The sequence below is a fragment of the Podarcis melisellensis genome (genome assembly GCF_964234715.1).
Source record: "Podarcis melisellensis genome assembly, chromosome: 7".
Taxonomy (NCBI): Eukaryota; Metazoa; Chordata; class Lepidosauria; order Squamata; family Lacertidae; genus Podarcis; species Podarcis melisellensis.
The window spans coordinates 52,278,023-52,302,824 of NC_138539.1; the positions used below are offsets into that span (position 1 = coordinate 52,278,023).

The 24,802-nt window shown below is 42.9% G+C and overlaps 1 protein-coding gene across 6 annotated transcripts; it reads right to left on the bottom strand.

The window, feature by feature from the left end:
- Positions 1-133: 133 nt before the first annotated feature.
- Positions 134-20,080, bottom strand: CD226 (CD226 molecule). 6 transcript variants are annotated; one of them, XM_081919348.1, is made up of 7 exons: positions 19,733-20,080; positions 19,122-19,442; positions 13,798-14,148; positions 11,310-11,421; positions 8,624-8,690; positions 5,852-5,949; positions 134-5,399 (listed from the first exon to the last, which is right to left on the bottom strand). In XM_081919348.1, exons 1-7 carry the CDS (start codon positions 19,842-19,844, stop codon positions 5,357-5,359), a joined length of 1,104 nt encoding a protein of 367 aa, XP_081775474.1. In that variant the 5' UTR covers positions 19,845-20,080; the 3' UTR covers positions 134-5,356. The 6 variants fall into 6 exon arrangements, with proteins under 6 accessions (XP_081775474.1, XP_081775473.1, XP_081775471.1 ...); XM_081919347.1 differs by having other exon boundaries at positions 5,863-5,949; positions 13,798-14,145; positions 19,733-20,079; XM_081919345.1 differs by having other exon boundaries at positions 5,863-5,949; positions 19,733-20,079.
- Between the last annotated feature and the right edge of the window lie 4,722 nt (positions 20,081-24,802).

Genomic DNA, 24,802 nt, shown 5'->3' on the forward strand with positions numbered 1-24,802 from the left:
AGTCTATCCACTTCTCACACTTCTAAGAATTGTAAAAGGAGCTCCAGTTCAAGAACAGTCAACTTCACCTATAGTTCAAGAAGGAAGGAACAAAGCAACCAACCAAGTAGAAGCATAAAAATTCAGATGCCAATAAAGCAAAGCTGTGTTTATGTTGATATATGTACATATAAAATGGCCCTTGGAGAAATAACTTTTTCTTATTCATAGCCTGTAAAAATGGCATTTCACAAAGACAACTGTGCACCAATCCTATTGGCTACTGAAACCCTTTTGGTTTTCTTATGTGAGTTGCACCTTAAAGAACGTAAGGTTCTTTTGAAACCTGTCCTTTAAAATGAATATCTGCACTGAAAACAAAAAGGATATAAGAAACCAGGATATAAGTATGGCACATGAGTAAAATAAAAACAGCATATACCAGAAGTATCGTTAGCATAAATTTTGAAGTTTTAATGTGGTACATTTAATGCACAGCCTTGCATGTCTAATGCAGCCCTGAAATTAGCCATTTGTCCAAGACTAGAAATTACTCTTGCAGGTCAAGTAGGTTGCCAAGCCAAGTGCCCAAGCAGAAACAGACAGACATGATTGAATGGTCACACTACTATATTTTTTTCAGCTGGAATACTATTCTACATATGAAACATTTCCAAAAGATTTGAGTGACCACAGTTATGGTCAGTAAGTTATGCATTGCTGGGATCATCCATTGAACTTGACTTTACCTTGATTTCAACCAAGACCAATAAAAAACTTACCAATAACAGAGTTACAAACAAAAAGCTGAGAGTAATGTGTACAATCACACTAATCACGTAATTGTTCATTATGGATGTCCTAAATTTTCATTGCATTGATATGATATATTTGGGGTAAATCTCACATCTATTAACAATCACAAGTACAAAGCTGGGAACAGTAGTTTTTCTCATTTATCTAGTCCAGATAAAATGTGTGTTTGTGCTATAGACAGCTGGTAGGGGTGACATGAAAGTTGTTCTTACCTCTTTACCCTGCCTAATCTTTACTGTTTCTTCACTGTGCCAAATAGTGGAAAGTCTTAAGCAAAGCCTACCTGTTTTTCACCTCATTCTTCTAAAGAATTGCAAGATCCATGTGGTCGCCTCCTTAATTCCTGCTCTCCACTTTCCCTTGTATGTTTGCTTTTGAATCAGTTTCACTGCCTTGGTGAAGCTAGAACAGTTCCCCAACTTCTTCTATTTAAAGAGAATCTCACTCTGCAGACAAAGTTCTCGAAGAACATCATGTGTAAACAGTTTGAAAACATGGTGATACATTTTTCTATGAGATGCTGTTGATATCCCCAGTTGTGTGGTGGACAAAACGTAATTTAAGTGTGTACAGGGCAGCCGTGGTTTTTAATGGTTTAAAAACAGCCTTCAGCTACTGTTCACTGACGCTCTCTTTTGACTGAATGGTACATTTACTGTTGTTTCCTGTTCTATTTAATGGAAAGAATTAAATACACTGCTCTGTGTGATGTGATGATCCAGTTTTCCCTGTGAACCAAAGCATCTATGAAATTTGAATTAAACCAGATTAAACAAATACCAAGATGTGCTGCATAATTTCCCCTCTACCCCCTCCCCCTGCTTTGAATGTGAAAAGTTTGTGGCAGAACAGACTGTGGAAGCATCTGAGACATGAACAAAAAAATAAAGAATGCTTACTAGATAAAAAGCAAACTAATTAAAAAAAGTACAAGACAACAGTAATCCTTTTCATTCTCTGTTTAGACAACATGCTCGCTTTCTTCCAGTATAAAGTTATTCTACTACAAAAAAAACCCCAGAAACACTGATTGTGTTACATGAAAGAGCTATAAACTCAAGTCTTAAATAAATTAGTATAAGGCATTTCAAGTTCCAGCTGGGTAGAAGTCAAATTACTAAGCACAGCCATACCCTTACATATGGGAACAAAACAGCTGTGTGTACTGACTGCTGTACCAACATAATTCACAGACGGGGAGGGGGGTGCATTTCAAAAGGGGGTGCATTTCAAAAGGAGGTGCATTTCTGGGCTACCACCAGAAACTGGTAAACTTCCTCCAGTGTCCTGTGCAAGTCTGCAGATCCCAATCAAGCCACTCTTGCATGCTCCCCAGTCCACAAAATACGGCCACATATGTACAAATGCCTGTGCCAGACGTGTCCAACCTTTCTGAGCCCACAGCTCAACTTAACCAACTGCATTCTTTCTGTAGCTCCTTGGTGGGGAAACGAGCTTCGAGCCTCAGAAGCCCAGTTATGTCACCCCTTGTCTGTAGAGCTGGCAGTTCCTCACACCCTTGTGAAGTGTTCCCTCCCCCCTCCCCTCTCCATGGGAGTCTTCTGGGCAGCTGCCACAGCTGCCCTTGGTCTCTGAGCTGCCCACCCCACCCCAAAGAGAGCTGCCTTCTCATGCTGCCCCTTGGCAGCCTGGGTAGAGGATTCCCCCAGACTTAGTAGCCCGACAGAGACTGGCCAAAGGTGAACATGAGGCCAGCACTTACTCACCTTGGGAGGCAGCAGTGATGGCAGCAGGCACCGGGGCTGCTGCAACAAAGTGCGCAAGCCTTTGGGAGGCAGAGACACAAGAGGGCATCAGAGGAGGCAGGGAAGGAAAAAGGGCCAGGGGCCAGTGCTGCCTGCGGCACCCTTGACCATTATTCAGGCCAACAGCACACTGGTTGAAAACCACTGGTCTAAGCAATAGCTGTAGCCACTTTTACCTAGATAATTCCCCAAGCTACTCCCTTTCAACCTCCACCACATCCTTCCTTTCCCTTCATGTGATTAACAATCTCCACGAGTGAGAATGATGGGTGCCACAGCATGTCGTAGTACACATGGCAGTCTCTACACTCTGCCTAAAGTGCTGCCGCATGCCCATTCTCCATTGACATTTACTTAACAAGTGGAACCCCTGATCGTTGGTAAATATTGCAAATTTCTTTACTCTTATTCTTTGTAAATTTGATGAAGCAGTTGATATGTCAGACAAAACAGAACATCATTGACATAACAGAGTTTTATGGCACACACTTCCAATACATCTCCATTTCCTGAGTTCTTTGCTAAAACACAACAACATCCATTGTAACATATGTGACTTGGATAAGGAGTCACAGATGCCAAAAGATGGTTTCTAATCATGGCAGGCTCTTCAAGTCTGGGTGAACTAACTAACTGTTGTAATTCCATTTGATTTTGCTGTAAAATAAAGAAAGCTGCACAATGTCCTAGACTGTCCATGTAATGCTGGAAAAACGTTCCTGATCTCCATCTCATTGGTCCAAAAATTACTGCCTTATGGAGATAGCTATTTAAATTACACTTTTAGCTACAAGCAGCTCCTCTCTCTCTCTCACTCTTTGTCATTACCTATAGATTAAATGGAGCTGATGCTTAGTGATACAAGTCTAGAGGAAAATACCTCTTTAAAAACAAACATGGTAGTAACACTAATCAGTAAACTATCTGCTCATTGTTCAAGAAATAAGATAATCATCTCTGTTTCAGGAAGAACTTGAAAACTCCTAAGCATTAGAGCAAAGATCACTTAATGATCTTAGCAGATATAGCACAGGATTTGTTCCCATGTGAATGCAATGCCTGAGTTGATTCTAATAGTGGTAGTATTTGCTACTTATCTGGCCCTAGATCATCTTTCACAGCCCCTTAAATTTCCACTGGTTATAACTAATAGCACTGAGATTGGGCTAACTCCTTTATAGTTTCTGGTCTGTGGGCACTGTTAAAGTCATGTCAGTAGGAAGTATGTAGCCCATATATGTCACCATATTATATTTTAAGGTGGTGTGAATTTTGAAGTTCAACAGCATCTGAGTTTACCTTTCTGAAAGAGATGAAACATTGTAAACCTGGACACAACATTTGGATTCCTACAGCTTTCCTTTTTCTTAATGTTGCTATTTCCTTTGGCTTTGAAGATAACATTTGAAAGCATATATGGGCAATGCTGCTGAAATCTCAGAATGCAGAGAGGTGACTGAAGAAAATGGCAATAATGGGGTACAGTCCAACAACATATGGGGAACAACAGGTTCCTCTTCCCTGCCTTATGCCTTCTGGATGCCTGAAGGAAGTGTGTTTTGAGCAGTGCTTTCTTTTCATTCCTCCCCATGCTTATTCACGGACAGTTCTTGCTCTCAATTAGAGTTTTCATTTCTAGTTTTCATATTGACAAACTGGAGCGTGTGCAGAGAAGGGTGACCAAGATGATCAAAGGTCTAGAAACCAAGGCTTATGAGGAACAGTTGAAGGAGTTGAGTATATTTAACCTGGAAAAGAAGAGACTGAGAGGAGATATGATGGCCATCTTCAAATATCTCAAGGGCTGTCACATGGAATAAGCCTGATTCTCCTCTGGAGCATAGGACTTGAACCAATGGCTGCATTTTCCAAGAAAAGGAATTCCGACTAAACATCAGGAAGAACTTTCTGACAGTAAGAGCTGTTCAACAATGGAACAGTCTCCATCGGGAGGCTATCGACTCTTCTTCCCCAGAGGTTTTTAAGCAGAGGTTGGGTGGCCACCTGTATGGATGCTTTAGTTGCATTGCAGAGGGTTGAACTTGATGACCAACTCTATGATTCTATAACTCAACCTTACAATAATTTATTCTAATTGTTTTCTAGAGCTTGACAGGAAGAGTCCATGCGTTTTTGTTTTCACTGGTACAGTAGAAAAGGAAAGACTTGGCATCTGTTCATTTGCTTTCTATTCTCTGCAAGCTTGAGTAATCATATTACGGCAATGGGCAGGAACTTCTGCTCAGGCTACCTGTTCTGGGCAGAAGGAAGGGTGTGTGTTTGTGTCCATACTGAATTGTGTCCAGAGGAAACATACCTCACCAGGAGCCAGCAGCAGCTTTGTTATGGAAAGTGGCATCTGACCTACTCAATGCTTGGCTGCAAGACAACTTAAAGCCTATTTTCAGTCTCTTATTTCAATAGTCCACTTATATTCAAATTTGTATCAGCACAAAGCAGCTCTGCTGACATTCCAAGTCGCATCACAGCCGATTTGTCTTCTTTGCTCAACTATTAATCTCTTGACCCCTATGTAAATTATCTCTTCGTATATACCTACAGTCTTCACACAGTTCAATTGTATGTGTGTGGGACTTCTTCAGTCACGGATGAGTGAAATGGTAGTGGAATGGGTTTTTTCTCTCTCCAGTCGCATTCCCAATGTAAAAATTGTTGGAGCCTTGGCTCTAGGTCATTCACATAGTAGACAAGAGGCCATGTTCACATATCTCTGTGCGAGCAATTTGTGCAGTTGGCATAGACTGGATCTTCTATCATTTGTCCTCTGCTAGTATTTACCGCACTCTGACAACCAGGTCTTCCATATTTGTCTGAAGGCTAGAGAGGAGAAAAGTAGAGAGCAGTGAAGAACAGTGAGGACTACCACCCTATCAGAGTTGCTTACGACAGAGGCAAATTTGAAGCATGTAATGGCTTTTGACGCTGACTGCAATGCCCATACACGTTGTGTCTGACTGAGTATTCTGGACCTAGCTTTTCAAGTCTTGAGTTGGGAAGGGTGTTTGAGGCATAACACCCCATGGCCCAGTCCCACCTCCTACTCCAAGCCAGAAACGTCCAGGCACCATCCAGTTTACGGTGTACAAAAAAAGCAGAGAACAGAGGCCAAATAGGTTTCATTTGCCAAAAAAAGCTGAAAAACTTCACAAAACCATTCACAGAACTCAGCGCCTTACTCCTCCTATTAGGGCTGCATCAAATGCTCTCCCTTTTTCTTTTCTTTATAATTAACATAGTTGAACAAATTACTGGAAAAATGGCCATCTCACCAAAGGATCACCTTGTTTTGATGCTTCTTGTCAATCTCTTGTTCTCTTGGCTGCTGCGCCCCATTTGCCTTCACTCTTTGCAGTCTCATTTGCCTTTGCTGGCAAGAGAACAAAGTGTACCAGGCCAGCATCAGAATAAAACAAAGAAGATGTTGTACGTCAAATAACTGCTAACAATGGGAACTTTTTGTGGGCCCCCCAAAATAACACAAAGCTAGGCACTGTAAATGGTTTTGGCTTACCTTTAACATGGTTAGTGGTAATGTATAAAACACTTAAGATGCAGCTTGTGCATTCATCCATGCAAGCTGTTTGCACATGTTTGCGGATTCATATATCAGCCCATGCCTTTGAAATGTAACATGATAAGCAACTCCTATTGAAACTTTGGCAACTTGGCCGTGAAGCTGTTGGACACCATCTCCTAAACAATACTTCCACAGACCATACCTAAAACACTCTTCATATGCCCTCTGTCCTACACCACCAGCCATCAGAAAGAAACAGTGCTGTATCAGCACACAGATCACAGTGCTTAATAGTGCCTCTAGAATGGAAAAGAGTTCTCTGTTGTAACTAACTGATCCCCCTTTCCCTCTGCTGGAAATGAAAAGGATGAATAAAAAAAGCAAAACCCACAAATAGAGTTGTGTGGATACACATTAGCCAAGCACCGAAGGCCACATGTTTAAGCACATTCTAAGAATGAATCAGGATGAGCTCAGCCAAAGTTTGCTTTGGAGGTGGGAGGACCCAACAAGTCATATGGCATTTTCTTTTTAACCACAACCTGTGGCTTATCACCATGCTCCTCTATGGTTAGGTAGGAGGAATACCTGGTTTGTGAGCATATTTTAAAACAGAATCACGGAGAGTTGAAAGGGACCACGAGGATCATCTAATCCAGTGTTTCCCAACCGGTGTTCCGCGGCACACTAGTGTGCCGCCAGGCGTTGCCTGGTGTGCCGTGGGAGGGAGGCGGGCGAGTCGGGCGGCGAGAGGCGGGGCGGCGGCGGCGAGGAGAGGCCGCCCAGCGCGGGGCTCTCGCCGTCTGCCTGCCTGGCTGCCTGCCTGACGCGCAAACCCCCGGCGCAGGCGCCCCGCTTGTTGACACGGGAGGGGAGGGGGGAGAGGAAACGCTGCTGGTGCCGCTGCTCCTCGGCGGCGGCTCCTCCTCTCAGCCCGCCCTGCCTATATTTGCACCAATCCCCGTCCACTAAAGCATTCGCGCCTCCCAATGGGAAGCCTTGCCGGGCGGCGGGCGCTGCTGCCTGAGAGTTCTGAAGCCACGCCCACTTTCCCAGAGACTGGCAGTTCTGTGGGATCCAGGGCAGGGCCGGCGCGCGCGCGCGCTTCTTGCTGCCCGGGCGCTTGCTCTAATCCCGCCTTCCCTGGGAGGCAGGGACGGCGGTGGCTGCGAGCGTCCGGGGCGGGGCGCGCGCTGGCTCTCCCTGGCGGCCCCCGTGCCTGGCGTTCTATCAGTGCTCCTCCTCTCTCTTTCCCCACCCATCCTCCATGTGCTGCGCTCTAACCCGGAGTTAGAAGCGAATTAGAACACGCCCCCCGTGTGTGGTGTGTTTTTTTTGCTGCTCCTCTTTTTTTAGGGCTTTTTGGCGGCTTTTGGGACGGCGTCGAGGGGTGGCGCCCACGCTCCTTGTGCGCCCGCCCCGGAGGCTCGCACGCGCGGTAGTGCTAGAGGAGGAGAGAGGTGGGCATGGTGGCTGTTTTGGAGCTGTTGCTGCAGGACGAAGTGGCAGCCAGCGCTGTCGTGCAGTGGCTGAAGGCGAGCCAGAGCCCCTGCGCCATGGAGGTAAAACGCGCAGCGCCGCCCTTGCTTCACCCAGCCCTCGGTTCGAGCGGGAAGTATCCGGGAAAACGGAGTTGATGCCGGCCTTCAAAACTCTGCGCTCCAAAAGGGAGGCGGGAGGGAAAAAAAACAGGTCGACCACTTGAGGTTTCCTCCTCTGGCGGGATGCTAAGTGGGAAGCTGCAGCCTTCAGGCCTTCGCTATGTGAACTCCTGAAGGGCTCTTGCGGTAGCTTTTCGGGAGCCCAGGTGTATATATGTGCCCCCCTGAGGGAGCCCTTCACTGAACCTGAGAACCCTGCTGTGGAGTTGGTGGGACTGAGTTGCTGTGCGCCCTTACGAATCCTTCCCAAATGCAGCTTTAATGATTCAGAAACAAGACCTACAGAATTCGTTGGAAGTTACTATTTTTTTATTTTTTTTTACATAAGTAAAAAGTGACCTTTCCCCATCTGGCATGGTGGTGTGCCTTGAGATTTTTTTCATGAAACTAGTGTGCCTTTGCCCAAAAAAGGTTGGGAAACACTGATCTAATCCAACCTCCTGTAGTGCAGGAATCTTTCACCCACATGGATCTTGAACCCACAACCCTGAGATCAAGAGTCTCATGCTCTACCAACTGAGCTAAGTGTTATAACAAATCTCTGGTTAGTCTGAAGAGCATAAAAATCTTTAAAAGTTCAGAACCCTGCTTTTAAAATAACAATACCTCTTTCAGAGTGCTGAAACTACGACGTAGCAAATCAACTGGCCCAAAACCCATAGTTTGTTTTTATGATATACAAAAGTATCCTAAATGTCGTAACCGTTCATAAATACTGTTTCCCCTCCCCAAAAAGTGATCCATGCTTTTAATAGGCAAGTTGCTTGACTCAAAAAGCTTGAGAGGCACAGCCATTAGACTTATTGCATATGGTGAAGATGCTCCTCAAAAGGATATTCTGTAAGAAAGGAGGCTTCACCTACATTTGCTTGTGTGTGAGCAAGACGAAAGGCTTTCATCATCATCATCCTTTTCTTCTTCTTCTTTCTGCTGGCACATAAAAAAAAAAACGCTGTTGTTAGACTTGATCCACAACCAGGACATAGGAATTTGAGGTTCTGTGCAAAATATTAAGGTGGTTTCTGGAAGGTAGAAACCCTGAGCAAAATTTGCGTTTAAATGCCTGACCAACTATTCATTCACTCCCCTATGAGATGATCAAAGTGTTCAGTCATGTTCTGTATGCCTGCTAGGAACTAGCTGCAGCCCAGGTTGAGTCACACTTCTACATTTGCAACTACCTCATATCAAGGAGTAGGAAAGCACTTTTCCTCAACAGGAATCAGAAGGATATGGCCTCCCACTTTCGAAATGTTTCCATGCCGGTTATCAGCCAATTAATGAGAAAGGAGCATTCACCTATATACAGTGGTACCTCGGGTTAAGTACTTAATTCATTCCAGAGATCCGTTCTTAACCCGAAACTGTTCTTAAGCTGAAGCACCACTTTAGCTAATGGGGCCTCCCGCTGCTGCTGCACCGCCGGAGCATGATTTTGTTCTCATCCTGAAGCAAAGTTCTTAACCTAAAGCACTATTTCTGGGTTAGCGGAGTCCGTAACCTGAAGCATATGTAACTTGAAGTGTATGTAACCTGAGGTACCACTGTACTTTCACCCACTGTGTGTGGTGAAGTGGTTAAGGGTCAGCCCAAGTCCTAGAGACCAGGGTTCAAATCCCCCCACAGAGCTCTCTGGATGACCTAGGGCCAGTCACTGTCTCTTGGCCTAACCCAGTTTCCCAACCGGGGGCCATATGGCTCCCGGGGGGGCAGGATATTCCAAGGGGGGCACAGGTGAAAATCACGGAAATGGGGAAGCACAGTACAAGGCTAGGGGGCCACAGAGGGAAGTGAGAAGTGAAGGGGGGAAATCATTTTTTAAAAAAATTAAAATCCTGATTGGCTCATTATCCACTTGGCCAATCACAAGAGGTAAGGGGGTGGCCCACCAGAACCTAATGCTCCTTTTTGCCACATACGTTTTCTTGGAGCAGTCCTTGTTTGTTTCCAGTGTAAAAGGGCAATCACGGAGGCTCTCATTTTGACCAGTAGAGACTTTGATCCAGGACCCCTAGGTCAGGTAAGTGTGGTGCTAGGGTGGCAATGGGTAGGGCTGGGCAAGCCGGAGCTGCTTGTTGTTGCCAGCAGTGCTGGGCCTGGTGGCAGCCTGGGCCTGACTGCAAGGTGCGGGGTGCAATCTACCACAGCGCCTAGCAGATCAGGGCCTTCAGATGCTGCCGAGGGGCAAAGAGCCTGTTGGCACCGTTGGCTTAGCTCTGCAAGGTGCAGAGTGAAATCCACCCCCGCATCCAGCTGAGCGGAGTCATCTGGTGCTGCTGACTTGCATCTTGTAAATAGCTAAGTGACTAGTCACTGAGTTCAGTGGGCCTTACTCCCAGGTAAGGGTGTGGGGGACTATAGTGTTTTATGTAGGCAGACAGGGCTCCTCCGGATGACAAGATCTTTTTGCCCAGGTCAGTGAGGACCAATTGCTTTTTAAAATTCTCCCATAAATACACCACTCCCTGTGCACCTTTTGGACAGTATCTGTAGGTTTCCCCCTCTGTGTCAAATAACTGGGATCAAATAAGCGTTGCTTACTTTTTATAATACAGTGGTACCTCGGGTTAGGAACTTAATTGGTTCTGGAGGTCCGTTCTTAACCTGAAACTGTTCTTAATCCGAGTTACCACTTTAACTAATGGGGCCTCCAGCTGCCACCGCGCAATTTCTGTTCTTAACCCAAAGTGCTATTTCTGGGTTAGCGGAGTCTGTAACCTGAAGCGTCTGTAACCTGAGGTGCCACTGTACATGGAAGATGAATCTTTTTCGGGAGGTTCTGGACTCTCCTTCCTTGGAGGTTTCTGAGCAGAGGTTGGATGGCCAACTGTCACGGATGCTTTAGCTGAGTTTCCTACATTGCAGGAGGTTGCACTAGAAAGATGAGCCTTGGGGTCCCTTCCAGCTCTATTAGTCTCTGTTTTTTCTGCTTCAACAATATTTCATTATGTTCCTATTATTTTATGTGATTGTATTTTGTATAAATTATAAAAAGCAATAAAACATGTTCTATTTATAAACAAAACATTTAAAGAGTTCCTTTTCTACCAGCAGGATGATGGGGGGGCATGGAGGTAGCCAAGATTTTTGTTAGGGGACAGACTTTTTTTGAGGGGGACAGAACCTCATATTTGTATTGATTTGTATTGATTTTTACTTATAGGAGGCAGCTGCCCCCCCGGCTACGTCCATGGGGGGCCGCAGGAAGGAAACATGGTCAGAAGGGGGCCACGGCAAGAAAAAGGTTGGGAAACACTGGCCTAACCTACCTCACAGAGTTGTTATGTGGATAAAATGAGGAGGGAACCATGTGCACTTAGCTCATTGGACAAAAAAGGTGGTATATAAAGTGGTCTAAGTGGAAAATAAGTGGTATATAAATATATAATAAAAAGTAAAATGAATTTTTCAATCCATTTCTTTGCACATTCATCACTGCTAATTTGAAGATCACCATTAATTTTAGCTGGGCATATATATGGATTAGGTTTCAAGTAGGTATCAAGTCAGTGAACAAATATTAGATAGAGTACAGAACAATTTGCTTACTTTTTATGATGACAAATAAGCGCAGTAATGATGAGGATCATTATTAATGATAAGACAGCAGCAGCTCCAGCAATAACAAAGGTACGCTGATCAGAATGACTCTCCAAAGAAACTAGGAAGGTAAATGGTAAATGTTATTACTATTGCTCAAGAGGGAGAGAAACAAGACAATTTTCTGAGTGATATACAGTCAAATGAAATTCAGTTTGTGATCATGAAGAGCAAAATAAATATACAAGTGTGTGTGTGCGCGCACACACACACACACAAGCCCATGTGTGCATGCGCTAATTTCTTCAGGGTTTCCAATTCTGGCTGCATGAGGAAAATCTAATCTGATATTCTGAAATCTGGAAACCCTGCTGGAATTTAATTGAAGCATAACAAGCTCTAAACAGTGAAGAGATCAATAATACGATGTTTCATCTTCAAGAGCTTCAGCCTGACTCATTGTGTTATCTCATCAGATGTAGGACTTGCTTCAGTAAGAATACCTGTTTCTAAATTTTTTAGAAAATCAGGCTCACATTAGTTGCTGTTTTGTTCAGAGTGAACACTGACTGCCAAACTTGTAGCCATGAAGTGCTCAAAAATAGATGCGCATGATGAACCAGTGCCTGCCAAACAGCAGTACAATTTGTGGGATTGCAGTGTCTGAAAAGGGTTCAATTCAGGTTGACTTCGTTCACATAGCTGAAGACATCTGACTGCATACTTCTATGGACTGCCTTTGTACCATACTCATTCAGGGTCTATGCATCTCAGTAAAATAATATCAACAGATTTAGCTTTTAGAAAAATACCAGAACCTGGAAGCTCTTAGCTTCTTTGCAGCAGTTTATGCTGTTCTGCGCTTTTTCAATATTTCATGTCTAGCATAAATACCCATGATTTCTTAAGAACAAGGTGTACAAGTCAGAGATGCATCACTTGTCTTCTAGATCTGCCCTATCTTTGGAGGGGAGTAGGTTGATAGGATACTATTAAGTGTGTCTTGGAGTCTGTTCATTTCCCTAAAGCACTGGCAAAAAATGCAAGTGCTTTTATATTGACACTTTTTTCTTCACGGGAGTCCAAAATTTTTGTGGGTGACTGCTTTCAACCTTCACTGCCCTGACTTCAGGTATATGGGAGAAACACTGACAGGCTTGACAGTTTACAACGCACTAAAACCTAACAAGTGGTTTGAACCGCTTGTCATGCGCCTTGCCACAAAGGGTTTTACAACATTTGCTAAGCACGCACACACACATTGTGCAGGAAGAGGTCTCTGACAGTGAGAAACTATGAAGACACTTTCAAATGGGGCAAAAGAACTTTGCACCTAAGCAGATGTTGCACCTTTCATGTGGTTTCCTCCCACTTGCTTGTTATTCAATTAAAATATGCCATGCAATGAGCTTGCAAACATCTTCCCAATGTCACTGAAGCCTGAGCATCCAGTTTTGCACCAGAAAGCCAGGCAGCCTCTGGAGAGCACACAGCTTCACGTGACACAAACCAGATGGAGGATGCAAACATATTGAAATGGCCACGTTGAAGAGCAGGTGTGTGAAATCAATCATTTTCCTGAACAAATTCAAAGTATGACAGCAACAACACTGGTGGAAAAAAATAGCTGCATGACCCTGTAAGTCAAATACGGGTTGGTAAGCAATATGTTGAAATCCACGGCTACCCAAGAATTGTTACCTGCCTCGTGTGCGGAGCTGGAATTTCACCCTAAATTATTGTGACAAATGTATTGAGGGTTAAGACAATTTTCTTTATTGATTTAATCACAGCAGACTAACCTGTCTATTCATCTGGAATAAACTACCTGGAGCAGTGAAATAGCCAAGTCTGCAGATAACACCCTGTTCAGGTGTTGTTTCTGGACATTGAATGGGAACCTGAGATCCACACCAATCTTCCAGAGCTGAGCAGAAAGGCCAGAAGGGGATTTCTAAGCATTTTCAGTTAAAGAAGCTTGGAAGTTCTCCTTGAGATCTGGAACTCTAACCACTGTTGAAAACAGTATGTTGGATGGGATGGGAGTAGATGATGACGACAGTGATTTTCTTTATAGGAAAATTGCTATATAAGTGCTTCTGGATCCTCTAACACCCTCTTATAGCAGGAGATCTTGGGGAAGGAAATTGATTCCCTCCATCACTTCATTTTATCTGGACTGCTGGCTGCTTCCCTCCTTCACCACCATTGCTGGGGGGTGGTTATAGAGGGGCGGGTTGTGTCTATCATTTCCCACCTTCAATCTTTCGTCTCCATCCTTTTCTATCCATCCTTTTCTTTTCTTGCTATTTTTTATCCAGCCAAGCCAAGCCCAACTAAGGTCCATTTTCTTTCTCTCTCTCCCTTTGCCTTGCAAATGCTTTTCAAAACAACTATTCAGCCTTTAATTTTACATGTGTTTAAATTAATACAAATGCCTACAAACAACAATAATTCTACAAACAACTGCAGGATTTTGTAAATTCCCTTCACTTACTGTTGCCATCAATGGTCAGTTTTGTCCAGACTGTGGCATTTGCACCATTCATCCCAATGTAAGAACAGCTGTACATCCCAGAGTCAGAAGCTGTGACATTCCGAAGTACAATTGTGCTATCCACCCGGGCGGCACAGTCTATCACTACACGGTCTTTGTAATCTGAACCATAGACTGCTATACCAGATGTATTACACTGGACTATGAAGTCCACATGGTCTGTATAGATCCTTTTCCATTTCACTTGATAAAGTGTTGTTTCGGGGTCAGGCCCATAGGTAAAGTTGACATTTGCTCCCGGTTCAGCAACCATATGATGATATGACAAGTTTCGAGGCTCAAAATCCCCTGCTTAAAAAAAGAAATTGAGGAAAAAAGAAACACTTTGTAAAAAAATAATAAATTTAACAACCACCCCCACCCTCTCATTTTGTTTTAGCAAAACAATTCATTGTCTGGGCAGCATGCTTACTTGGGAAGAAAGTCCCACTGAAGTCTGTAGAGCTCACTTTTGAGGGTAGATGTGCATTGGATTTCATTATAAATCTCTTATTTTCCTCACCTCAGCCAAGAAAGATGATCTGAATCTCCCCTGCTGTGTTACAGTCAGAGATTACTAGAAGTCTGCCTCCCCCCCCCCCCCCGTTTTGAAATTCTTATTTATCTAGCGCTTCCTTCACTGTGGATCATTTCTATCTGTTTAGAGGGTATGAACAGCCTCTTTCTGGCAAGGCAGTTCTCCATGCATGCTGCCACACACCTCCCTGGCTTAGGTGCTAATGGCTATAAAACCTGGAAGTCTAATTAGATGCTCCAGATGAACTGTTAACAATCGAGTCCTTTAACATTGAATTTTAGATTTCTCAAGTTTGCTTCATTTATTTTTTTTTACATGCAGTATCAGTCATAGTGCCTTTCTTTCATTTCTGTGCTGAATATATCCAAGCCTGCTGTTTTCAACATTTTGGTTAGAATCTTAATACTGGGAGAATTCCTGAATAATGGGTATACACTATTTTCCAGAAAATGCAATGCAGTCATGCTTCACAGTTCTGAGGTTAAGAACAGGTCTTCACCGGATAACATCATAAAAATAGAATTTGCAATCCTTAAATCATGTCAAGTCCTTAATAACATAATCCACCTAGTAGATTTTAGTATGTTGCTAGACCGTGCAGTCCTGAAGCCCAAAGTCAGAAGTTCAGAATGCAACAGCTGGACTCCCTGTCCCACAGAACTAAGATTCCTGGAAATGGCAGCCCATCATCCCGAATCATCTCACAGAATCTTGCATCCATAAAACTTGTCCTCCTTCTATGTCTTGTCTTTTAGCTACTGACATTACGCCCCCTCCCTCTCTTTGGTGTGTGTGTGTGTTTGTGTGCATGTAAGGCTAACAGTGCAGCTGCAGGAAGGAGATTACATTCTGATGTTCCTGCTTTTAGCAATGCAGGAAGGAAGAGAACACCAGGAAGCCTAACAGAGAGATGTTCTAAGAAGCAAGGAGCTGCTAGGAATGACTGAGGTGGGGGAAGAATCTTCTTGCATCTCCAAGAGCATTCATTCCTCTCCCCACCCCACCCCACCCGCCCACCCTGTTCCATGCAAGAAACCTGCTAGGGAGATCTTTTGCAGCTATTAAAGATAAATGCAGTAACAGAGCTATTACAAAGGTGACGTGCTTTTATTATTATTCTTCATTGTTCTGCTACAGCTCCGGTTTAGTTTCTTCATGAGCAGATCATTACAATAGCAAGCATTTTCATGCCACTTGTTCCTCACTCATCTGAAAGAATGTGTGTCATTTTAATGGCTACCTATCACAGGTTCCCCTAGTTTCAGATTTACGGCTTCGTAAGCAACAGATCGGTTCTCCGTTTTCTCTCCTTCTGTCATATAACTACCTCATTTTTCTATCTTTTTTAAAATGCCTTTTAAAATGTAGCAATTATAGCGACTTGAAATGCTGATATACTGCACATAAAGCTATAACTTCATAAAATGAAAAAAAGTAGAAATTATCTGGATACTGTATGTGGCCCCCCCCCCTTTGATTTTCCATATGGTAATAGAGATTTGGCTGTCATTGGCACTTACAATCCATTTTCATATTGTCATATTTTACGTGATGGCTTATTGGGCTTCATTTTCCAACAGTATTGAATCTGTCATAATGTATAAAGCACATAGGATGTATTTAGCATGATGCAGTGCTTTTATGTTAGATGAGAGAAACCAAGTTTCATAACTCTGTTCAGCTAGTGCCAGCCTTATTTATTTTTGTTTATTTAGATCATTTGTTTCCCACACTCCTTGGCCAAAAAGGCTCACAGACCTGCCTACATACCGGTACATGACGTTCTAATCTCTGAGCAGTGTGAGATCCCAGGGGTTTACCTAGGGTTTGGTTTCCTTGGAATGAGGGACATTGGAGACTGTGGATATATGGCTTATTTGCACATGTATACAACCCAAGCTTATGATGGAGGAGCTTACAGCATCAACACCTCAAGAAACTCTTGCCTCTCCCAAAGCCACAGCCTTGGATTCAAGCAGAAATCAAGCATGTCTCTCCCTATCAGGCTTCTGCCTGTCTCTTGTGTCTAGCTCAGTTCACACATGCATGCCTCTGGCCCTTGTCCTTCTCACCAACAGGTGAGGGTGGGGTGCTACCCATTTGCCCTCTGGCACAAAGCCACTTCCTCTGTTACCCTAACAACCCATAATTAGGGGGCCATTAACACGTCAACAAACTTGTCTGGCTATTCCAACAATCGAATTTTCCTTTAGATTTTAACCATTGCTGAATCCAGGAATTGGAAGGGGCTCAGGCATACAGCCTACACACACACACCCCTCCCCCCCAAAAAAAAACCCCCTCACAAAAATGCAATCATTCTGAACAAGGTAGTCCCTGTCTGCATATCTGAAATCTAGAAAACACAACACAAAATAAAAGAGGGACAGGGAGGGAAGAGGACAAAACAAATCACAGTCGGCCTTGAGCAAGTCACAATCACTTACAATCACAAGGGTTTAAGGCTCAAGCTTTGAGGCTGCAGAGCAAAGGAAGAATTACAACTTTTTCCTATAACAACTTGGCTACAGGACTGAGGACTTCTGGGAAATTTAATTTTAGTTTCTCTATTCTACCTTTTCCATCCACTCCCATTCCCTCAGGTGTGTGTGTGTGTGTATGTTTAAACCTGGCTTATACAGCACAGCTTGTTAATGTAGAACAGGCATAGGCAAACTCGGCCCTCCAGATGTTTTGGGACTACAATTCCCATCATCCATAGCTAACAGGACCAGTGGTCAGGGATAATGGGAGTTGTAGTCCCAAAACATCTGGAGGGTCGAGTTTGCCTATGCCTGATGTAGAAACTAACAATTATTAGTAATAATCATTTATTCATTGATTCATTAATGGCCAGTTACTGCCTTCTTTGATGCAGGCAACCATTTTAGTTATATAACAACCCTTAAAAAGAATAAAGGGTGAGAAAACCTCATGTTTCTGGTATTGTGGTATTGTGTCACTCCAAACTTGTGTTTCTATGGTACCCTTGTGCTATCACTGAAGAGTCTTTTCAATCATCTCCCAACCAGAGGCGCAAGCTATGGCATTGTGTGAAAACCATAGGCTCTGTAACTGACTCATATTCACCTACTGTGTGCGACCTTCTAGAACACCAAGAACTCAGCACACTCATACACAACGTGAATATCTTTGGTTGCAAAGGAGTGTGAAGTGCTCTGTGGAGGATGAAAACTGCCATGACATTTCTGCAGGCCTTTCTTGTGTTACTCTGGCTACAGTTGAAAAGAGAGAGAATACAGAACTCATTAAACTCAACATGACAGGGATTGCACCTGCCAATCACAAGACATCAGCTATGGGAGGCAAGTGTCAAATTCCCACTGAATTTCACAAACTGGACATCTAATTGCTTTTTATTCTACATGCAGACACAATATGAACCTTCACTTTGAAAACTTTTCACTGGGACTTATTAACAATCTGAGCTGGGGACTCAGTGTCCAAGTTCACTTATTCAAAGTCCAGAACGAGAGGCAACAAAACTTTCATGCTAGACAGGAAATCACCGAATAAAAGGTTCATTTAACAAGGGCTGCTAGCTTCAAGTTGGTAACATACGCACAGCGGCATCCACAATTAAACACTCCTAGCAGCAGGTGGAATAATTGGATAGCTAGTGTAATTCACCGCTGACAGCCACACAACAAAAGCAGCAATTCCTTTAGTGCAATTTTTCTTCTTTAGCTAAAATAGCTTTGGGAGGAAGATAATTAGTACACTAAAAGTCACAGATTTAGTCAGAGTTTCCCACAAAACACCTATATGTTCCCGGTTTTCTTGAATCTCTGACTAGAAAAATTGAGATAAGTCTCGCGTCAGTCTTGAAAGAGCAAAGGTGCTTGTGGGTGATTGACCTATTCCTCTCATTGTAAGCCAAACACAGTCATTTAAATGTTCATTTTTAAAGGGGATATGGGAGACCAATAGTTGTTATGGGTTTTTTTATTTAGAAAAGTCAGAATGAGGGAATTTAGATGATAGAAAAGGGGTTTCCTCAACTCTTTTTGCCATTTGACAATTCTCATTGCCAAATCTCTTTTCTAGCTGTTCCCTCCCACCACAGGGTTTCAAAAACATTTCTAATCCTGCATACATGAATTCAGAATTCCATGGGGTGCAGGAAGATTTGGAGAATAGAGGAGATACTGATATTTTAACAAAATTAGTTATGAGGTATGCATTCATTCTCTTTTAGGTGGTCAAACACTTTATATTGCTTCCATTAATGGTTACTTGTCCTTTTGCCACATGGAGGTTGCCTCTGAGCCACTTTGGTCCAGTATCCGGAGCAGTGGGGAGGGGGCGGTGTCACAAGAACAAGAGTTGCAGGATTTACATTAATGGTGGACTTTGGTAACTCCAGTTTCAGCGACTCCCTGTGCAATGGCAATATTCACGCCCCACCCCTGCCTCTTGAGTTCCATCCCATCCCATCATTGTGGCATTCTCTGAGCCACCCCTGAGGCTCCACACCCAGTGCGACCAAACCAGTAACGTTCCCCTCAATCCGCCTCTGCTCATATTGCAGCTGCGTCCCTGAAAATATCTACCTTATTTTTAATCATAGCAGCTGATGTTTTCTTGCTGACAGATATGTAGGATTTGCACTTACCATTGATTTTATTATTTATTATTATATCACAAGAGGTTAATAAATTGAATTTATAATGTATACTGTAATTTACATTAATGTATAAGGCGGTACTTAAAACTATTACCTTACCTGATTGGACAACCTGTATTTTCTTTTTCCAAATCCCAAGCGGGAAAGTATGAAAACAGCATAGATAAAAGCCAGTGTCTTCCCTAGTTGTGCTATTGAACACCAAGGACTTGATGTTCGAGGTATCGTTAGTAACACTGACTCTGTCCTTATATCTGCTGGAAATATGCAATTGGTCAGGCAGTTGGAAGACAGCAATGATCTCTTTGCGTTCCTCCTTCCGCCAAAACACCTGGACTATATTTGCAGCCTTCGGAAAGACACATTCAAGAGTCATGGCACTGGCAAGTTTCACAGTAGAATCCACATGTTCTCCTTCAACTGTGACAGAAACAAGACAGAAAGAGAAGAGGGGGGGAATGCTGTTATCTTCATTAAACTCTGAACCACAATAACACCTGCACCATCTAATGATCAAGCTAAATGCTTCCAGAACCAACAGCCCCCCTCCACCATCCACACCGAGTACAAGTTGACCAAGCTCAGGCTAAACAAGGATCTCCAAAGGGTGAAATTATTTCTATGGAACTTAACTACAAAACACGCATACGATCTGCAGGCAAGGTATCCAGAGATTACACCCAGCATGCTACTTAAGAAACTTATCTTACTTTGATACGATTGCAGAGCAGCAACAATGAAGAAGGCAAGGTAATCCATCTCCAGTACTTCTAAAAAGACAGACACGAAAACTTCATCTAAGTGTCTGTTTCCTGACCACATGGTGCATCCTGTTGAAATGAGTAAGCAAGATGAAAAGCCGTTTCCACAGTTTTGTAGAAAGAGCGAAAGAGACTAAATGTCTGCATGACCTATGACAAGTCTGTGAGAATCTAAGATGCTCTCCTTCTTAATTTAAGTTACTTTCACACCCATCCTAACTGCTCAGGTTAGCAGGGCTGAGCGGTATCTGATTTTCAGCATCACAATATATCACCAGGTAAATATCATGATAGCTTGATATATCTACGGCGGCAGAGGATCTCGCCATACCTCCCCACAGCGGTGGGGGGTGCGTCGCACTTCTCCGCCACAGCTGAGGGCCTTGACAAGGCTCCCCATAGCGGTGGAGGGCCTTAAAATGCATAGTGGCAGATTTAATAAAAATATTAAATAAACTACCAGATAATATATTTTCAACTAATATAAGAGTAGTTTAAGTGATTTACCAGTCAAGTTGCATCTGCTTCCCCACTCACTCAGAGGTCTAAGTGGAATCTCTGCATACAGAAGCCCCACTGAGCTCAACTAAACTTACGTCTACTTTCCTGGGAGTAAGCCTCATTGAATTCAGTAGGGCTTGCTTGTGAGTAGAAACACATTTGCTTGCACCGCGTGCATGTGAGGAAAGAAAGAAGTGCTTTCCAGTTCTTTATGTTCTTTGGTTACTTTGCTGAAGTGTCCACCTTTTGTTCACTGGTATATTGCCTTGTTGAAACACTTTTCACAATGCTATTTCAATACCAGTATTCAACGGTATGATACTGGTCAGTTTCAGTTTTGTACAACTTCTTAGTCCCCGTCCCTGTCCCCATTACTCCTTGCCTACTTTCCCACTGCTAATAAATTTCAGTAGTTAATGGTGTTGGGTTAGGGATCTATTGCTACACTTTAAAGACGGGCGGGGCGGGGGGGGAGCTAAGCTGATTTGGTCTGCAGGCCATATTGACCCATGGCTAAGCTATGGTGGGAGGAGGACAAATTAGGTGTGGCCAAATGTAAAAGCAGATCTGGGGGAAATGGGGGGAGCATGAAATGACAAATTTGCAGGGTCTTGGGAAACCACAAAAAATCTTTAGCAACACAGAATCACACCACAGTAAGAGGCGCACAAATAAACCTTTTGGGATTAAATGATTATATCAGAGGACATATGGGATGAGCCGGTAACGAAAAAAATTTTATGTGAAAAATTAGAAACGAGGGGCTTGGGAGGGCCCAAAAATATCACAACTGGGTAGGAGTAGGCATTTTTTAAAATGTTTAAGAAATAATAAATTGGTGGGGGAATTGTGGGCTACAAAAAAATCCCCCCACCTTGGGGGAACGTGGGTGGTTCATGGACCACAGGTCAGCCACCCTTTCTGCGAGACACTGTGCCTATTAATAGGGCATATCCTTGGCCTGCTACTAATTCCATGCTTACCATGCCAAGGTCTTACTAAGCAGGATGGCTTGCCACTCTAGCAGAGTAAAAGGTACATTAATTCAATTTGTCCTCATCAATTTTGTTGAATCAATAAAGCCTAAAAATATTGGCCCAAGTGAGCAAGCCGCACTGTCACTTGAGAGACAAAAATCTTTACTCTGTATTCATTAGCTTCGGAAGGAAAATATGTGTTATACCAAATGTGATTCTAAAAAGGAAAGAGGGGTGTTTCAGTGTTTGCTTAACAATTGCACTAAACTTTCCAATTTAGCTTGAATACATACATTTATTCTCTTGGGTAGGCTTAATCTCTGCAGAATTGCAAGTGTATCACGTCTTTGTGTTATAAAATTATAAATATTTAGCAAGTCTATCCTTCGCCCATTGGCCAGTTTAACAGTCAGATTGCATGAGCTACTGTATAGACATGATAAAAGTCTTAATTCTATCGGTGATGTGCCAGTGCTCTTATAGCAACCCTACTTGACATATATACCCCAAGTGACTTATTTTAGCATGGGAAAATAAAATAGAGAATAGCAAGGTCATGGTGATTAATAGAGAACGATTCTAACTCTATAGTTAAAAAACATAGTGTGATGCCATTTTTGTGCTCATTCATTCAGCCATGCACAGTATGGGAACATATATGAACTATTTTTGGTGCGTTAATAGCAGGTGGTTTTTTGTTTGTTTTAAATAATTTTTATTTGCTTAGCATTGGGTGTTGCATCAGCTGATGTCAAACACATCTCAAGCTTCATAAAGCCCAACACAGCTAAGGTGGCCTTTTACAGTTACTCTCCCGGATTTCTTTGGAGATGCTCAGTCGTTTCCCACCCTTTGAATCTGGTGGTCTTTCCTGGGAAACTACCCTTCATTATTATTCAGTTTTAATATGCTTTAAGAGATAAACTAGCATGGTAGCAGAAGGCAAAGAGGGTCACTGTGAACATGGGAGGTGCTTTTCAAATTCTTGTTAAGCCAACTCAATGGTTTTGGTCAAACCATTCATTCGTCCACAGCCTGTATTCTGCATCTATAAAATGGGGTTGAGAGGAAGAGAAAGATGAAGATTGCAGTTTTCATGCTGAACCATGATGGCTACAATACTCCAAGGCTAGCATGCAACATTTCACCTGATTTATTTTGGAATTATGTACACAAAATGCTGCTTGTGACCTTTGCCTCTGAGATGGCCCTTCTTAAATAGGACAACAGTAGAATGCATTGGCTACAAGGAACAACAATGGCACTCTTTCCTTTTACATCCGATGAAATATCCAAGGGCTGCAACAATCTTGGCCAACATAAATTTAACTTTGCAATGTACCACCGTGAGAGGTGCACAGTTATTTTGATTTAAAGAGATGAACAAACTCCAGTTCAGAAGCAGGCAGAAGCAGTGCAAAGACTTGGCTGTAACTTACAGAGTGTTCAAAACTGTGTAACATTTCATCCACTTTCCCCATCATTTATGTATTATCATGCTTAAATCAGATGACTATCCTTGCTTTTAATTTCTCTCTGAAAGATCTGATTAAACCCTGCAATGAGTCCTGATTGGAGGCTGCAGATTTTCTGAAAAGGGAAAAAGCCTATTTCCTGCTGAGATTTATTTCTTAAATGTTCAGTCCCACACAGGAGACCTCAGTAAAACTGCAGTTTGATAAGAGATGTGCCTTAAAACAAAGGGCTGTAGACAAAGCCTTAAAAAGTTAAACAGGAACATCTTCTTGCTAATGTTTTGCTCAGGCAGAAAGCACTTGCAATCCCAGTGACAACACTGGTTATGTATTGAGATGTATTAGATAGTTATGTATTAGATAGACATATTGCATGAAAACATGGGAAGTTACCTTATATTGAGTTAAGTCACTGGTCCATCTAGATCAGTATTGTCAACACTGGCCAGCAGTCAGTGTTTGGCTTTCAGATGGGGGCATTCCCAACTATACATAGAGATGCTGTGAAATGAACCTGGGGCATTCTGCATGCCAAGCCATTGAGCTACAGTCCTTCCCTTGTTTTGTTCCCATTGTCACTCAACAGATCAGTGGTGCCGAGTCTCTGGCCCTCTACAGCTCCCCATGTGGCCCAACAGGCCATTTAGGACAAACCACTCCAATCTGCTGCAAGAAGATCAAACCTAGCCATTCTTAAGAAAATCAGCCCTGAGTGCTCACTGGAAGGACAGATCGTGAAGCTGAGGCTCCAATACTTTGGCCACCTCATGAGAAGAGAAGACTCCCTGGAAAAGACCCTGATGCTGGGAAAGACTGAGGGCACAAGGAGAAGGGCAGGACAGAGGACGAGATGGTTGGACAGTGTTCTCGAGGCTACCAGCATGAGTTTGACTAAACTGCGGGAGGCAGTGGAAGACAGAAGTGCCTGGCATGCTCTGGTCCATGGGGTCACAAAGAGTCGGACATGACTAAATGACTAAACAACAACAACTCCAATCTGCCCTACAGCTGTGAAGTGTGAGGCACATAGAACATATATTTTGCAAGTGCAAACAGTCAGCTGATGGTTGATTCTTTCAAAGTGCTGTGCCATCACAGTGATGTCAGTTGACTGACAGGTCGGCAGCCATCCCCACCTGTCAAAGCTGGCCGGCATGGCATGGCGCAGAGAAAAGTGCGACCCAGGTGAAGTTCTCCACCCCTGCTGCAAACAGATAAATGGCAATTTACAAGAACCTCCTGATTGATTCGTTCTACACAAAACAACATTTTTCCTTTTGCCTTCAGAGATGGATGTTCTATCCTTACCCATTCTTCAAAAACTCATCATAGACTTTATGAGCCCTTATGGCAGTTGAGAGACTTGTGTTACAAGACCGAAAGGACAAATAGCCACCATCTACTACTCAGTGCTCAGATCTCACCATCCTTTTCTATCTTCAGACACATGACTTGTACATATCAGTATCACTGGACATTTGGATATATGTTTAAATTTGAACTGATGGAATATTCTTCTTGATAATGTCAGCTGACAATGGTTCAACTTTTCTTTCTTTTTTGTTATACTGTAACTGCAAAATTTAAAAACCTTTTTTAAAAATCACCCTTAGACAGCTCTAAATGTCTTGAGATCTAACAATTGGATTGCAGAGGGAATAATTTTTTATTGTTATTATGCATTTAATGTATTTCTAACCCAAGATAAATCTTTAGTGAAATTATCATGGGGGTGATCAGGGTGTTTTATTGTGTTTATCATACTTCCAAGGTGGCCAAGCAGTGCTTTCATTCTACAAATTATTATCCCCAGTGATCTGCACTGCGCAGCCTTCCCAAGTGCCCTTCCTTGGTGAAAACTGTGGGACATGCAAGGCTGGGATGTACTGTAAGTGTAGAAGGCAGAGATTCTGTTTTTTAGTTAAAGTCTGTTTACTTGCAAAAAAAGGGTATTTTTTAACTTTTAAAAAAGAGAGAAAAGAAAGGAATTCCCTTAAGAACAAAAAAAAAAGCAAGCACACCAGCCTCACGCATTATGTAGACATCCACCCCAGCTTCCCAAATTT